The sequence below is a fragment of the Coffea arabica genome, chromosome 11e (genome assembly GCF_036785885.1).
Source record: "Coffea arabica cultivar ET-39 chromosome 11e, Coffea Arabica ET-39 HiFi, whole genome shotgun sequence".
Taxonomy (NCBI): Eukaryota; Viridiplantae; Streptophyta; class Magnoliopsida; order Gentianales; family Rubiaceae; genus Coffea; species Coffea arabica.
In genome coordinates this window covers 61,500,420-61,518,685 of record NC_092331.1, presented here as the reverse complement: position 1 = coordinate 61,518,685, position 18,266 = coordinate 61,500,420, and the positions used below count along the sequence as shown (strand labels likewise).

General features: G+C 35.3%; 1 protein-coding gene, 1 non-coding gene and 1 pseudogene across 2 annotated transcripts; 1 reads left to right on the top strand and 2 right to left on the bottom strand.

Moving 5' to 3' along the window:
• Positions 1 to 1,827: 1,827 nt before the first annotated feature.
• On the bottom strand, positions 1,828 to 1,901 carry TRNAV-AAC (transfer RNA valine (anticodon AAC)). The gene has a single exon. It is a non-coding gene; the product is annotated as a tRNA-Val (tRNA).
• A 1,700-nt stretch (positions 1,902 to 3,601) lies between these two features.
• On the top strand, positions 3,602 to 4,694 carry LOC140021610 (uncharacterized). Its single transcript, XM_072072870.1, has 3 exons — positions 3,602 to 3,770; positions 3,988 to 4,076; positions 4,353 to 4,694. Exons 1-3 carry the CDS (start codon positions 3,738 to 3,740, stop codon positions 4,498 to 4,500), a joined length of 270 nt encoding a protein of 89 aa, XP_071928971.1. The 5' UTR covers positions 3,602 to 3,737; the 3' UTR covers positions 4,501 to 4,694.
• Positions 4,695 to 6,610: 1,916 nt separating this feature from the next.
• On the bottom strand, positions 6,611 to 18,236 carry LOC140021673 (putative ABC transporter C family member 15; annotated as a pseudogene).
• Between the last annotated feature and the right edge of the window lie 30 nt (positions 18,237 to 18,266).

Below are 18,266 nucleotides of genomic sequence, written 5' to 3'. Positions count from 1 at the left end.
AATGGGAAAATTTGAGGATTTGGGAAACGGGAAAATGGAAATGGTGCTATTAGTTTAAACGAATGATGTTTACTGTTGTAAAACCGGATGAGTCGGCTGATTTGTGTGCCTAGGTCAAGGTGGTTTTGGACTTAATGTTCGGCCTCGACTTTTTAGCCTTTTTAGGCTTTATATATATTATTATTTATTTATATATATAAAGAGAGAAACTTCACTTTAAGGAGAGGTAAATTAGTAATGAATTAGTACTAGTGAAGGATTTAGTTTCCTTTTATTAAAGCAAAGACAATTAATAATGAACTTATCCCAAAAAAAGAAATGATTATATGAAACTAAGTAATCATTATTTTTTTTTTCTTGGGGTATCAAGTTCTCTTTTCTTTCCTTGTTCAAGAAAATTATTTTTAAGGAAGTGGGGTTTAGGAATTCTAATAAGCAGCATCATTAAAGAGTTTCCATGTATGGGTAAGTAAAAAAGTTCGCGTATTTTAAATGAGTGAGTTAGCCATGGTATTTATGGGGAATGCAAAAAATCTATGGCGTGATTGGAATATTCGGGGCATAATTCGATAATCAAACGGTAGAAGCCATTGGATTGGATCATTCCATGGTTCAGGAAGATTACACTAGTAGTATTTCTTTTCGTCTGACTTTATTGCTTAAAATTTTGAATTTATTTTTTTTGACAATTTTTCAAACTTGATTTTTTTTATGTATAAAATTGGCTTCTGTATTTAGACAAGTCACTGAAGTTGATTCTAGACGGGCTATGAGCCGTTCTTTTGTTGGGTTACGTTGTCGCTGTCCTCTTTTGCCTCTTCCTTCAACAGCCAGCCATCATCGTATATTTCGTGGTGGTGCGAAGTTGTAGTATAAGACTTTTTTTTTTTTTTTTGGAGTTGGACTTGTGATAAATCCGACCGATGGTGCGATGGTGGGCTGGGTCATCTTCTCATCTCATGTCATCTATTTGCAAACTCTCAGAGCCAGACAATTTTCATGAGCAATTCATCGCTTTGATTTTTTTACCGGTAGTGCCTTTCAATTTCAATGGTGATGGCCCTTTACTACTTTATTTATTGTTTGCTAGGTGAGGCTTGAAACTTCTCGTGAGCTGCGCGGCTCGTGCCCCGATCGAATATCTAATGGTTTCCCGATCCTCAATTAATTACGATGAGAAAAAGTTGAAGATTTTTATTTCTTTTTTTTTCAATAGATCGTGTTCATTTCAGCGAAAGAATGAAAACACTAGTACTATTTCGATAGAATATTATTTAAAATAATTATTATAATATTTTTTATGATATGATGTATATAAAATAAAAAGGTGATTAAAAATATAAAAAAATAAATTAAAAATTATATTTACGGTACAAGCGAAATATTATTTAAAATAATTTACAGGCCTAGCAAAATCATGCCTTTCACCAACAAATACAATCACGCCATGCTATATGGTTAATTTCAACAAATTGTTCTGTCATTCAACGAATTATTATTGTGGCAACGCCAGAGTAGCAGACCAGCTGCGTTGTAGTTACTTTTAAATTATTAGTATTATTATCATCTTTTTGGGTCTAAAACTAGCTTTCTTTTTTTTTTTTTGGGGTAGAATAGATATAGAATCTAGAACTTGTGGTGCTGTGGTGGGGTGTTAATTCGTCAATTTTTAGCACAAAAAGCGTCAGTCGGAGGGCTCCCAAGCGTGACGTTTTACGTCAGCCACCATGCAATATCCATGCGCCCTTTGAGACTGCAATAAATCGACAAAAAAAAATTACCCAGAAAAGAAAGAGAAGTCCAATAAAAAGAGGAACAGGACAAAAATGGCGTCGCCCGGACTCGAACCGGAGACCTTCAGTGTGTTAGACTGACGTGATAACCAACTACACCACGACACCTTGTTGTTACGCCGGACAACAGCTTAATGAGTTGCATTGGTTGACGTGCTCACCATTTTTTATGTTAAAACTTAAAAGATCAACCGAGTTGAGATTTTGGAAGGAAAAAGTGTTCATGGAATTGCATGTAGAGCTCCCCATGATAATAATAAGGGTTAATTTCACATACCTCCCTTGAGGTTTTTAACAATTACAGAAAACTCCCCTTAATTTCTAAAAATTACATCTACCTCCCATATTTTCACTATTTAAGTAATATTCTAGACCAAAAAAGTTATATTTTTCCAAAATTTCTATAATGCCCTTGAGTTATAATTCACGATAAAAATATAAAGAAAAAAATGGTTTACAATCTCTATTTCACTTATATTTATTTCCTACCACTATTACCTACTTATCAACATTGAAATCATCACTAAATAAACACTTATTTTTGTTCTAATGTTCCTCTTTTACTTAAAAATTTCTGATGCAGACCATTGTATCAACTATAAACGCTACATCATATACCCAAAAACTTACCTACAATTTCATAACAATATCATATTTTACTTAATATACTACAATGTTCATCAATATCCCAAAATTTCAATTCCATGGCTGTCAAAAAGTTACTCAAAAATGCTATAAACGCTATATAATGTATCCAAAAACTTACCTACAATTTCATAACAATATCATATTTTACTTAATATACTACAATATTCATCAATATCCCTAAATTTAATTTCATGGATGTCACATTTTTAATACAAAATAATCTAAACCATTGCTACTAATATCAATATCCAATATATTCCATTGGCACAGGGTTCAAAATCAATCAAATTCTCTCGATCGGAATAATATCAATAATTGTAAATAAAAAATAGAAACACAATGCAGTTATAAATATATACCAAGAACATTTTTTTTCATGATAGCCATAACAGTATAACTTATATTTAGTTCATATTCCACTTCTTATCCTTAATTTTTATTTTTTTATCACTATCATTATCTTCATCTCTATCTAATTTGATAATGAAATTAGCACTCAATTTGTTATTTGACAATTTCAATTTGCTAATACCTATCAAAAATTGGAAACAAAAATAGGCGCAAGGAAACTATTTACTAATAATGGAAAATCGAGAATTGAGAATAGATACCAAGATATATAAGTATTGGTGGTTTAATGTGTATGTCGATTTTATTAGTAGCCACAGTACATATTTGGTTAATAATAATAAATTAATGAGTTTGAAAGAAAAATATATATATAAGGAAGATAATAGATAGTTAAATGGAAAAGACTGTGGTTTGAATTATTAGTTAATAATAGATGAGAAAGTTTTAATATTTGATAGAGTTTTTCAATGAGTTGACAATTAATAAAAGGTATTATTGTCTTTTTATCACAACAAGGGAGGTCTTTGTAATTATGTAAATCTCAAGGGCGTCGAGTGAAATTGTCGAAAACCTCAACAGAGGTTTTTAAAATTATCCCTAATAATAATGAGGGATAATTTTTTGGAGCCGGACATCATATCCAAAAATCCCATGTCCCTATTTTTGACAGCAAAGCTACAATGCCTGGCCAAAAATTTGCAAGACCTTTGGTACACAAACGCTTCCTATATTCCTGGGGCTTCAGTAATGTACCTTATATAATGATCTATATCATCGGTTGCAGCATTTTGGTGGTTGCTTCTCCTAGCACTTTGTCTAAGGTTAGGGAAGAGACCACTTTCTTCACTTTTTTTTTTTGTTTTTTGTTCTCCTTTGGGGTAGCTTGAGGGCAAGGAAGGAAATTTTGTTGTGCTTGTTGTCGCATCCTTTGCAGCAGCTCCAAACATGGGTGGTTATTCCAGATGGATTAAGCCTGAGGTAACTCTCATTCTTCAATTATTTGTTTCTATTGTTGAACCATCATTGTTACGTTATGTTTGCTTGGTTTAACCAAATCTTGATTTCTTGCGCATGGTTCCTTACTTTAAATATTAGAAAATTAGTTTCAAAATTGTCACCATTGCTAGGGATTAGGAATGGCTTTAAAAGGCCTGGAATTAATTTCTTCTCTTTTTTTAATGTAATATTTGAATAGGTATATCCACTCCTGGCACCAGTTGCCGCAGTTGTAGGCCTATGCACCATGCAACTTGTGAGGAACATCTGTACTAATCCTGAAGTCAGGTACCTTTTCTTGATTTTTTTTCCCACCAAATCTGGTCCAGTTCGAACTAATACCAGTTGTTTGGCAAAGAAAATGTGAACATTTTAGATTGGAGCATTTTAAGGATAAAGGCTTCATGTTGTCAATTAAATGATGTCTCTAATTCTGATGGATTTAAAGAATGTTGTACATTGAGATTGAGAAAGCAAAAGACTCAGAAGAAATTTCCATAAACAAATACATTGAGACTGATGCAAGCTAATTGAACATTGTCTGACCTATATTTCCAATCTCAGGGTTACTAAAGAGAATAGAGCTGCAGGGGTGCTTAACAACTTCGAAGAGGGTGAGTATTATGCACAACATCGTCTTAGACAGTTCCTTCGAGGCAGGCGCCCTGAGGTGATGCCAAGTGTTAACAAGTTCTTCTCAGACCCGAACTGAAGCAGATGTTTAAAGAATTTTGTTTCTTTTGAGTTTGATTTTGGTTATTGCCAAACGTTAAAATAATGTGTAGAAAATTTCAGCCGCTTATCTTTCTTTTTTTTTTTTTTTTTGGTTCCTGGAACAACTTTAAGTTCCAAAGCATTTGATAAAAATTGTTCAAATTCTAGTAAACAGAATTCTATTCCAAAGCATCTGGGAGTCTGAACTTGATAAAATTGTACATGCCACGACATAGAATTGGGAAAAATAAATACTGATATGTTATTGATTGTTAGCTTATGGCTTCTAGACAAAAATTAAGTATTGGCTTCTAGACAAAAATTAAGTATTAATCTCCTTAAATCAATGATCAGAGAGGCTCTATTTTATTACAATTTGAGGTCAATCTAGATTATCAGATTGAACTTCCAGCTTAAATTTTATACTGTACTATCTCAGGAGCAATCTGACAGTTTTTCAACTTGTACTAGATCTCTTGACACCATCTATCATGGCTTCAAATGTTTATTTGTTCTAGCCTATGACTTTCTTTACTAGCTAATTATTTTTTTTTGCCTTTAAAATATGGAAAAATAAAATAATGAAGTAAGGAATGATTGAACCGAAAAGCAAGTTAGAGAGATTTGTTGAAGCAGCATCTAATGAGCAGATCAGAGAGCATCATCAGAAGTCACTTTGAATTCTGTTGAAGTTTAATTTGGATTGAATTTGGAATTATGAACCAAACACTTTTTAATTTATAGCTTGAACCCTAATATCTCAAATATTGATAATGTCATGTTTTACTAAATTATTGTATATTCATGATACTATTGCATATAAACCACAATCATTATATTTTTTTATAAACAAAGAATATAATTAAGCTAGACAAATAAACATACATGTAATTTGAATTCTTTGTATTATCTTAATTATATTTTTATTAATAATGGAATATAAATGATCCACCACGTAAAATTTTTTTGGCTTACATTCTAACAATTGAAATTTCATAAATAGAGATAGTTGGGGTTTTTTTATTTACCTTTTCTTTTATTCATATTTTTAGCACAATCCAATGCGAAGTAAAAGTAACAAGTTTACTTTTTTCATATGAGCACAATATTTTTTATTTCAGTATTAGTTTTTTTGATGATCATTGAATTGGAATGAGAATTGTGGCTAATTAACAATTTCAATATCAATTTTTAGTATATTGCAGTGTTTTATTTTTTAATTGCCAACTTTGAATCCATAATCACTATCATTATTGTCAATTATTAGAATGCACTAAATCTGTCTTATTACAATTGTCACCATAATGAAATTTACTTAATTTTAAAGCTTTTCATTTTACAACCGCTACCATTATTCACTAATATTGCAATACAATAAATATATGTAATCATTATAAAAATAAGGGTATTTTGGACATCACCCAAAATAATTTGGATAGCATTTTCATTTATCATTCTTCATTTTAAGATTACGCTTATTATAATCCTTATTTATCATTTGAGATGGCTTCTGGCTTGATGGATGGATTTGATTTGTTCAAACCAATACAAATGAAGCATTACTATATTATTATCAATAACAACGTTTGTCTTCCCCTGAATATCAATTATTTGTATTTGGTATTATTTGAATTGTATTCTAACTTTTCAATTCATTTGCTATTTACTTTATGTTATTTTATGAATAGTTTTCAATTTTTTTTCAGTTTTTCTTATTTTGATTGATTGATATTAATGATAATAATGGTTTTGCAAGGTGCTATTTTAGATTTCTTTTTTCAGTTTCTTCATATGGGAGTGTTTCATACTTTTATTTCTTTTAATTAGTGCCACATTAAAATGTAATAATTCTAATTAAAAGATGTAAGGGTAATTTAGGGATAATAACAACTAAGTTTTTCAGTTTTTTCTTGATTGCTATTAATGATAATAATGGTTTGTATGGTGCTATTTTAGATTTCTTTTTACCGGGTTATTTCAATTTCTTCATATGGAAGTATTTTATTCCTTTTGATTAGTGACACATTAAAATACAATAATTCTAATTAAAAGATGTAAGGGTAATTTAGGGATAATGGAAACTAAGATAAAAAAGTGCTTGCACTCCCTAATGCAAAGATTCAAACTTTTTATATACTAACTAGTAATGATAATGATAAATGATAATGATTGCTCTGAATTCATGCGTAGCTTTGTCTTGAAGAGCTGCTGGTGCAACATGATGGGATTGCTTAGTTTATCACTATTTTCAACCAAAGCTGGATAATTTTTACTGTTGGCATGATCTTTTCAAAAATTCCGTGACCAAATTTGAGAATGCTGAAGAATTATTCTCAAGCAACTGAGCTGGAGTGTCATACTCAATAATTTTACCTGCATTAACCAACAGAGCGGTTATAGAAACTCAAACCTACACTACTACTGATGCATTGTGTAATTAGAGTGACATGAAGCATAATTTGTTCAATTTGCATTCACGTAATCGAAGAATTTGTGCCTGCTGCCTCAAACTTTTATGAACTGTGAACCCGGTGATGCGAACTGCAAAAACACACCTACTATGCATAAAAATATTAGACAGCTTGGATATATCCACAGGCTATCTTTCGTACATAATCTCAAAAAATTCACCATATTATAACCTCAGCCTTGCATGTTTTTGAAGGTTCTTGTCCACTTAATTAGCATTTCATATTAAGAGTTGTGCTTTCGTGCAATTGTTTCATTTGTGCTAACCTTCCCCAAGAACCAGAACGAGGTCATTGTCAATGACTATAGGTATTCGATGTGCCACGGTTAGTACTGTGCACCTGTTTGTTTCTGCTCTTATTGTCTTTTGGATTAAATCGTCTGTTGCGGTATCCACTAAAGCTATGGCCTCGTCCAGTACCAAAATTCTCCTTTTCTGTAACAATGCCCTGGCCAGGCACACCAGCTGTCTTTGCCCAACACTCCAATTTTCTCCATCTTCTGCCACTGTTTCAATTGCCAAGTTTAACAAATTCAGCAAAATAGAGTGGTATATATTTAAATTATTTCAAGACCATCTTCCTTCATTCTTTGTCGTGTGCTTGTGTCCCTATGAACTCGCTCATTTTTGTTTATTGTGAGGGTGATGGAAGGAGTTATACAATTGATTTGGGAGCATACCTGGTGCGTCAAGAAGCCTTTGATCCTGTTTTACTATCTCAGCTAGATGGCATTTGTGCAAAACCTGATGAACTAACTTGTGATAGTGAGAATTAGAATCCATATGCTTCCAAATTGTTAAAATAAATGTTGCTTGAGAACTTACCTCCCAGATGTCTTGATCAGAACATAGTTGTAATGGATCAATATCGTTCCTTACAGTGCCCTGGAACAAAATTGGATCCTGTGGGATTATACTTAACTTAGATCTCAAATCAATCAAACCAATCTTGCAGATATCGAGTCCATCTATCAGAATCTGCCCATCTGAAGGTTCCACCACGCTGAATAGGGCTTGGATCAAAGTAGACTTTCCACTTCCTGTTCTTCCTACAATGCCAATTTTCTTTCCAGCTGGAAAGGTGCAGGTGATTCCTTTAAGAACTCTCGGAAGAGCAGGGCTGTATTGCACATGGAGATTTTCAATTTCAATTCTTCCATGGGGTGGCCATTCGGAATAGGGTGGGCAACTCTCACTAACTAATGAAGCTTCACTAGGTATATGAGTGAATTGAAGAATCCTCTCAACAGCTATCATTTTGTTCTCAACATTACAGAGGTTCCATATAACCCAAGCTTGGAGTACATTTAGATTCAAACCATAGGTGGCCGCTAGTCCAGCCAAACCTATGATCGGCTCAATAAATTAGATAATTTAGAGTGAAAAGGGGTAATGGTGCAAGAAACCAAAAGTTAAGAGAAACCAAAAGGGGTAATTTAGACTGAACTTTCTTTACTTGTGGTCGCAGCAGAGTCATAGAGGCAAACAGGAAAAGTGAATAATTTGAAGCAAACGAACTTCATATAAATGCAGTTTCTTCTCTTAGCTTACCATTCCTAAGGTCTTCCTTTTATTCCTTATTTCAGATATAAATAGGGTTGATTGAATCAGGACCAATGCAACTGGTGATACTTCATATGGCTCATAGAGACAATATAAGCAAGTTGTACCAACATGTCATAGAAAAAACAATATGGAAGGAAATACTTACTAGGGTCTATTGCAGACCGTAGAATGGTCACCAAGATGACAAGGAGAATAAAGAAAACAAGGTTGAACAGGAAGTTAATCCTAAGACAAAGCCATTCCATTGTGGATGAGTTGTAAACTACAACACGAGAATAATCATCAACGAGATGCAAATTTTTTTTTGAGAAGCGATTCTCTTGATTGAAGCAACAAATTGTTGCAGCCCCAACAACCGATTCTGAAAAATGATGGAGGATTGGAGCTTTCTGAATACCAACCATCCTTGCTAGTTCTCTGGCTGTGGATATATAATAAGCCTACAAAAGTAAATGTCTTTGGTGATTGACCATTTAGCTTAATCATGTAATAGCACCGAAGTTGTGGTCTTGGCGTACTAAACTCCCTTTCCCTTAATATGTCTCTTAAGAGATTTCAACTTGTTTAAATTGAAGTTTACGGAGATCAACTTACGATTCTAATAAAGAAGTCAAGTTACCTGATACCACATGAAAATGGCCAGGATAACAAGGAAGAGGAAGAAAACCTGCCACGCGACATGGGACATAAGGATGATAATACTCAATAGCTGGATAAGGGCAAATGCTAGTCCAGCTAATCTGTAGGGAATATCAGTGTCCACTACGCTTTGATATGTAGAAGACTAAGAAATCACCAACGAAACTTATTCAAGATAATCGCTATCCGAAACTGTAAGACAATAGTAGACAAGTAAGTTGAAAAGGTAAAAGTTACTAGGGAAAAATCCACTTTTCGTCCCCAAACTTTAACTCAGAGACACATTTCGTCCCTCAACTTTCAAGTGGTACACATTTGGTCTCTGAATTAATTTTTTTTGGACACATTTGGTCAAAAAACGTTAATTTGTCGAAATTGAATGGAGAGGGTCACGTGCGTTGCGCGTGGCCGTTAAGTGATACACAGTACTCAGTCAAACAGTCAAAATCAAACAAAATTTACAGCCTCTCCCCAATTTCATCTTCCCGTTCCTCGCTCCTCCATTTTGCCATCTTTCAACTACACATTCGAATCCAAAAATTAGTAAATTGGAGGTTATCGAATCGCGATTAAAGCCAGCATAGGAGGAGTGATGTCGATTCGGAAGTAAGAATTGAACGATCAGCCGCCGCCAACTTACGGTAAATTTCTAGGATTTTCACATTAATTGGTCACCATAATAAATTATGTAAATTTACCAACTTTTGTGGCTATAATATGTCAATTTGGTCCCTGATGTTTGTGTTGTGGGTGTATGAGTGAGAATCTGAGTTTTTTTTTGTGAAAAGATTAAATATTTTTATTTGGCTTTGCCGGAGCATATATGTTAGAATAATCTGCATGTGGTCCCTATTTTCGATTATGATATTTAAGATGGGTCCAAGCTGTTCGCATTGTTGGTTACATTCTTGCTGCTATGAGTTGTTTTGTCTGATTCATTGATTTGTATGTGAATTTTTTTTTATCAGAAAAAGGTTCTACACTTATAACACTAAAGTGTCACCACGGCGGGCTGATCTCGTACACCCCTCATCCAAATTATGAGGGTGGAGATGTTTGTGTCATTGACTATTTAGAAAGCATAGGTTTAAATATTTTTGAAATAGATAGACTCACTGAAGCTGGTGGAGTGTACGGACATAAAGTGTACTATGTTTGGGATTGAAAAATCAGCAACTTTATAAGGATAGACAGTAGTAGACAATTAAATGGATATATTAAGACGAATGTTGGTTTAATTAGGAAAATTATCCCTTGAGGTCTCATTCCATGAAATCTTAGTTCAACAACTAGACTATGATCCATATAAAATTAGTGATGATGAAAGAACTGATGGCTGTGGAGTGAATAATACAGCTAATGATGACCATAGAAGGGAAGGAAATAGCAATGGAGCTGATGGGAAAAAAAATAATGAATGTGATTCAGAGAGTGAAGCTTTCTTCTCTGCAGTGGATTCGGATTATAGTATGACTGATATGACTAATGATGATGATAATGAGTTCCATGAAAATTTAGATGACACTGCAGAATGGTTAGGTGTAGATCACCATAAGACTGATGTGCAAAATAAGACAATCGAAATTGAAAAAGATGACAGTTTGGTGATGCCTGAAGATATAGATGTTGCCCCTGATTCTGAATTTGATTTTGAGACTGTCCATGAATCAGATGAAGAAATAAATAGAAGTGAAAATGTTGTGTTCAACCCAAAAGACATGGATAATCCACAGTTGAAATTACAAATGTTATCCAGTAGTATAAAAGAATGCAAGTTGGCTGTGACTAATTATAGTATTAGACAAGGTAGGCTATGTAAATTTGTGAAGCAGGATAGATTAAGAGTGAGGGCTAAGTGTAGAAGTGAAGGCTGCCATTGGGAGATTTATGCAAGAAAATTGGCAGATGAGGGTAGTGTGCAAATCAAGACAATTGAGGACACTCATACATGTGATTTTACCTATGACAATCCACTAGTAAATTCTGGATGGATTGGTAGAAAATATGCTGAGGAGTTTAGGACTAATCCAAATGTGAATATGGAGCACTTTAGGAAGACAGTAATGAGGGAAAATAAGTGCTATTTCTTTAAAAAACAAACATATAGAACTAGAAATAGGGCTTTCAAGATTATTCATGGCAGTGAAAGTGATCAATATGGCAAGTTGGGAATATACATGAATGAAATTCAGAAATCTAATCCTGGTAGCTCCATTATTTTGAAGACTGTGGATGAATCTACAAGCACAGCAACACAACAACAGAGGTTCCAAAGGCTGTATGTGTGTTTCAATGGAGTGAAACAAGGATTTTTAGATGGTTGTAGGCCTTTGATTGGAGTTGATGGTACATTTTTGAAAGGGTCAGTTGGGGGAGTTCTATTGATAGCTGTTAGATTCGATGTTAACAACAGCATCTATCCAGTTGCATATGCCATAGCAGAGGGAGAAAACAAAGAATCTTGGGCATGGTTCTTTAAATTGCTGAAGGAAGATTTAAAGATAGAGAGGGATTATGAGCTGACAATCATGAGTGACAAGCAAAAAGGCCTAATTCAGGCCTGTGACTTTGTTTTTCCAAATGCAGCTCACAGATTTTGTGTGAAACACATGCATGCAAACTTTTCAAGTGTTGGATTCAAAGGAGAAGCTCTCAGAAAAGCGTTATGGACTGCTGCAAAGGCAACTACACCAGCTGAATTTTTCAACAAAATGGAGGAAATGGTAGCAATTGACATTGATGCAGCTAGGTGGTTTGATGATAAACCCCCAGCTCAATGGAGTAGAGACTTTTTTAGCACTTATCCAAATTGTGATATTTTATTGAATAATCTGTGTGAGTGCTTTAACAGCAAAATAGTCAATGCTAGGGAGAAACCAATCATTGAAATGATGAAATTGTTGAGGCTATATCTGATGCAAAGGATCCAGCAAAATAGAGACTTGGCTAGATCAAGATAGAAAGACAATGCGTACTGTTCTAGGATCGTTGATAGAATACAAAAAAGAATGGAGAAGGCTACCCAATGCTTTCCTTTCAAGTCAAGTGATGATCTGTATGAGGTTTCCTGCCCATATGGTGATCATTCTGCTGTCAACATCAAGGAGCAATCTTGTTCATGCAGGAGATGGGAATTGACAGGAATTCTCTGTCCCCATGCTATATCTGCACTTTGGAGTGCAAAAAAGGATCCAATGCAGTTTGTTTCCAGCTGGTACACAGTGGAAAAATACTTGAAGTGTTATGATGGCTGTGTGTCTCCAATGAGTGGAGAAAGAAATTGGAAAAATATTGGTGTAAGTGGTCCAAAACCCCCCCTGTACAAGAAACCAGTTGGAAGGCCAAAGAAACAAAGAAGAAGAAATGCAGATGAAGAGGAGCAAGCAAAGGAAAAGCAGTATACCAAGAAGAAAATGAGTAGAGTTGGACAAATCATCAAGTGCCGATATTGCATGCAAAAAGACCACAATATCAGGTCTTGCCAGCTTAGGAAGGATGAGCAGAATGCTGCTTTTACTGAAGCAGGTCCAGCAGCCTCCTAAATTCCAGGGAATATTTCTGCAAATGTTGAAGATGACTCCAGAGAATGTAATGAAGTTGAAGTACCACTTACATGTACTCCCCAAATTTGTGAGAACAACTTAGTTGACACGGTAGCTAATGTAGATATTAGTTTTACATTTTTCTGATATTACTGTTACTACAATCATTCTTCAACTTATTACTAGTTTGTTTCATTGATTTTGCAGAAAAGAAAGAAGAAAAGAAAAGAGGCTGCAACAGGAAAAAAAAAAAAGTAAACGATTTTGCTATTTTGATTATTTTCGCATTTGGTCACCTTCCCACATAATGTTTTTGTTGCTTTTGCAGAAAATGAAGGATCAGGGGAAGGAGGATGCAACTACACCAAATGAGGTTGTTAATGGTATTGGCACAGTAGCTGCTCTATCTTCACCAAATTTATATGAGGTTTTTGGCCTATGAAGGTCTCAAGTGAAGTATAGCCAGCCTTTACACCTAAGAAAAAAAAAGATGATGTCCTTCTCAAGATAAAGTCTGGACATTTGGATATTGCAGCTGGCAGTGTTGCTGGTTATTCTGGACTGAAGGGGAAAATAATGAAATAGTCATACATTGCATTGGCAGATACCTTAGATTAGTCTTTTGTTGCTATTTTTTTGTGTCCATGACAATGACATAATGACATGTTAGTCTTTTGTTGTCGTAGATCAGCTTTTGGCAGATGCCTTAGATTAGTCTTTTGTTGGTGATAGACAATAACTTGTTAGTCTTTTGTTGCCTTAGATTAGCTTTTGGTTTATGTCTATGGTCCCCAAACAAGTGGCAAACTTGATGTTAATTTTAGTTGTTGAAATGGAAATGATGATAATTTATCCACATTGAATGGTTTACAACTGGATCTCTCATTCATTATTACTGACTTGGTATTCTTCTGGAAAGGCAACACAAGTAAATTGCTAAAGTCAAAAGTAAGACATTTTCATTCATTACCAACAATTCGCCCAGTTAAACAAACAAAAGCAGGGCCAATACTGCATTACATATACTACTTCTACAATCTGCCATCTGCCCAGCTATTATTTCACTCCAACCAGCATTACTATTACAACAATTCGCCCTAAATCCTATTACAACAATTCGCCCAATTAAACAAACAAAAACAGGGCCAATACTGCATTACATATATTACTTCTACAATCTGCCATCTGCCCAACTATTATTTCACTCCAACTTGTGCATAAACTTTCCCTCCTTTGTATGTCGACTCTTTCCCCCAACAACTAATACAATAATAAGCATAGCTAGCAAGAAGATAATGCAAATCAGAATTTTTTCCCTTCTACGCTTTTTTTCAATTGTTTCCTCCATTCGATTCATCTTTCTCAGCAAATCAGGTATGATGCTCCTTCTTTTTACACAGATTGGTTCGTCGAACCATTCAAAATATTTATATCTATCCGATTTCTGTAATACAATTACATTTGTACATCATCAGAAATCGAACGAATTTTCACAATTGTCCTCCACAAAATATCCAACAAAATAACAAAAGCTTACCGGCCATCGTGGACAATCATAAAATCTTCTTCCAGGGTTGTCATCCCCCCCAACAAGTGGTCAATTTTGCTTTTAATCCACACCCACACACGACACGGCAGCTGCTGGACGAATTCGAGGAGGCTTCCGAGCTTCTGGACCTCATTTTTTAGGGCAACTACACTTGATTCAACTAAGTTCTTACTTGTACAAACCAATCTAATCAAACACTTTTCCCCACTTGGCTCAATTTCATCGTAGAATGCAATTTTTTAAGTTAGGATTTTCAATTACAACTTTTTGTCGCCGGGCAAAATATCAGAATGGAGGAGAGAACGGGAAGATGAAATTGGGGAAATTTTGTTTGATTTTGACTGTTTGACTGAGTTTTGTGTATCACTTAACGGCCACGCGCAACGTACGTGACCCTCTCCGTCCAATTTCGACAAATTAACGTTTTTTGACCAAATGTGTCCAAAAAAAATTAATTCAGAGACCAAATGTGTAACACCTGAAAGTTGAGGGACGAAATGTGTCTCTGACTTAAAGTTTGGGGACGAAAAGTGAATTTTTTCCAAAGTTACTAACCCGACTGAGGATTCTGCTCGAGGGTGCGTTGTTAAAAAATGACAAGGGTGCACGAAAAATTGACCTTGTCATTCCAAGGACGAGGTGCTGAGCAGTCTCAATTGCCACAGTTGACAGCAAAAATGCCCTTGCCAATATAAAAAGTGAGCTTCCAGTAGACAACAGAACAAAAATGCCAATCAATGGCTTGCTTGTGACCCTGCCTACTTCATTTGTTCCCCAAGCAATCCAGTAATTACTGGCTATCTGTAGTCCCTGGAAGAAAATCTGACAAAAAAGCATAAGAGGAACAAGTGCTCCTTTGTATGCTGAGGTGATAAATGTTGAATAAACATGCCATTTGACCCGGCCAGTTTCTGTTTTTTCATGCTGACTCATCTCCGAATGCCTGGAACTCATGGTGAAGTCTTCATATTTTTCTTCAATGACTTGAGGTTGATTGTCCTGATGGTAGCCTTTGACTATGTGATAACTCTGTTGGGGAGTTGTTACTTGATTCAAAGTTTTCGTATGAGCTGCTATTTGTTGAATAAGTTCGTCATTGGGATCAGCAATTAAACCTTTATACTTTCCTGATTGAACAATTCTGCCATCTTTCACCACCTATATCCAAATGATGCATAATTGCACATAAAATAAGAAGTAATCAAGGAAAAATCTGAATAACACTCAAGAATTGTTGTGCGTTCAACTTACCAAAACGAGATCAGCAGCATCTAAAAAATTCCAACTGATGAGTTACATAAATCACAGTCTTAGTGCCTAAGAGTTTCATCAAACATTCCTGCAAAACAAATGGACAGTTAAAAGCAAGTCTAATTAGCTTCGCTAGCAGAAAACACAAATATGGAGCTGAACTGAGGATCTTAGGCTGATTGTTTAGGTGTTTCTTGCCTTGAATATATGACTTCCAGTGTGTGCATCAACAGCACTGAATGGATCATCAAGTAAAAGTATATCTGAGTCACTGTAAATTGCACTTGCCAGTTGAATCCTCTGCTTTTGTCCTCCACTGAGGTTCATTCCTCTTTCACCCACTATACTTAGATCTCCCTTGGGCCATATCTCAATATCCCGTCCAAAGCACATGCTCTGACGACTTCCTCATAGAAAGTTATCTTCATTTCCTTGCCAAACAATACATTGTCTTTGATAGTCCCCGTCTGGATCCAAGCACTTCGTGAAACAAAGGCCTTTGTTCCAAAGGTCCTGATACTTGCACCAGAGCTCCTAGGAATTTCTCCAAGTATACTATAAAGTAAACTTGACTTGCCTGATCCAACAGAACCATAAATAACTACATTGTAACCCTTTATGATTCTTATTCTGCCAGTGATCTTGATTGTGGGCTTCTTTGAGTTATTAGCTCCCCATGAATATTCTCCAGCTTCAATCTCGACCACTACATCAGATGGATTAAGAGCATCATAGCATATTGGCTTGTTCTGATCATCCTCAATAATGAAGTTCTCTATCCGATCAACTGAAACTTTTGTTTGTGCAACCATAGAGATTAGCTCTGGTAGATTGTAGATGGGTTCTTGGAGGATCCGAAAAGTTGCTAGAGCTGAGAGAACTGTCCCTGATGATAGTGGTGTCTTCAACATGATGCACACGCCAAAGGTCACAACTGAAACTAAAGTTGGTGAAGCCCAGAAGAGAAAAGCAATAGCTGAGCATGTATAAAGGTATTTCTTCAGCCAACTTCTCTCAGTTTCTCTTAGTTGGATCAGCCTCCAAAAAATTGTAGACTCCCATGAATGAAGTTTCAAAACTCTCATGCCCTTCAAGGTCTCTGAAGTAGCTTTGATTCTCGAGTCTTTAGCTTCCATTATCTTGGAGTGAAGTCGCCCTTGCATATTGGCCAATGGACTGTTGCTCAACATCACCAAAATTGTGGTGCAAAAAGCAGCAAAAGAAGGAGCAGCACCAAGATTCCTGTACAAGATAATCAAGGCAAAGAGAACCTGAACTGGAAGCAACCAAATTCCATGAATGTACCAACAGAAATCTCAATTTTTTCAACATCCACGTTGATGAGATTGATGATTTTACCAGTGCTCATTCCACCAAATTTGATTGACAAAGATTTTTGGTAAATCAGCACAATGAGAGCTGCCCTAAGTCGAATCCTAATACGATGAGCACCAAAATACCAATGTCTTTGGGACACTGATTCCACTGTCTTTGCAAGCAAGAAAATGAATGCGAGAACCAGTCCTTGGTGCTGGTTTGAATCGTCACCTTTTGTTGATAAGAAGTTCACGAAACTCGTGATCAGCAGGGGACCAACATATGAAGCAAGTGTATTGGCTCCTAGAAACATCATGCAGTAGCATGTCAATTAGTAGTAAAGTTCAATCATTAATCTGTTAAGAAGTTTCTTTAAGTTTTTTTGTTTCTTTCAAATTATCTACTTGCTTCCTCATTTTCTTAAACATGAAAATTGTTGGAAGAAAATATAAATTTACCAGCCTGTAATCTTTATCCTTGTTCTTAACATGTATGCAGCAGGATAAATTTTCGAAGCGGGTAACGGGCCAGAAGTATAGAAACATCTCATTTGCAAATTTTACAGAATGAAGCGTTACCTGCAAAAGCTGCATTAAGAGCAAGAGATTTCCAGATGGTATGAATTATGGCATTCAACAATGAAGATTTCTGTTTCTTTGGGTTGCAAAGAGACTCTTCCAAAGAAGAAAAAGCTTGAGCTGCAGTTTCGAATTTTGGAATAGAAGGTACATGTTCCAGTTTAAGTTTTTCAAGGTAACCTATCTTAAAGAGAGGATTGAGCCAAATAAATGTGAGTTTGCTCCAAATCCCAGCAATGGAAAATGCATCCAGGTGTTCAGGCTGGTATTCAACCTTTTTCTCAAGAAATTGTTGTTCGGTATCATTACGTTCCTTGGCAGAACGGTTAAGCAAAGCATTGAAGGAGAGCAGAATTGAAATCGGTAAAGAAGCAATATCAACTACGTTGATTTTTGGTAGAATTTTGGGCAACACTATGTATTCAAACTTGTCAAGGACGTGGACAGAAACAAATAGTATATCAAAGATGCATGAAATGAACCACCACATGATAAGCACCAATGGCCATCTTTTCTGTTCTTCGCGAGTTCTACCAAAAGAAATAATGCAATAGCACAAGCTAACATGCATGTCAGGAATGTGAAGACAGAATCAACAGTAAAGGTTTTGAGCCTCCAGAATTCATAGAAACTATATCCAAGATACGAAATGGCAATTACGAAGTTCAACAAAACAGTAATCTTGTTGAAAATTGTTGATTCTTGAAGATTTCCTCTCTTCATTCGTTCACTTTCTCTCCACCTCTTCCACGTCTCTTTGAAAAGCCACATGAGAAGCACGAAGGAGAATACCACATTGATCAATTTTAGAGTATATTCCATCAGGCCAAACTTCAAAGTCCAAGAAAAATC

What these genes read in the sequence shown, in the direction of transcription:
- LOC140021610 (XM_072072870.1), top strand. Translation starts at nt 3,738, where the DNA reads ATGGGTGGTTATTCCAGATGGATTAAGCCTGAG. An exon ending in CCAGATGGATTAAGCCTGAG is followed by an intron (nt 3,771 to 3,987) that starts GTAACTCTCATT and finishes ATATTTGAATAG; the next exon opens with GTATATCCACTCCTGGCACC. An exon ending in TGTACTAATCCTGAAGTCAG is followed by an intron (nt 4,077 to 4,352) that starts GTACCTTTTCTT and finishes TTCCAATCTCAG; the next exon opens with GGTTACTAAAGAGAATAGAG.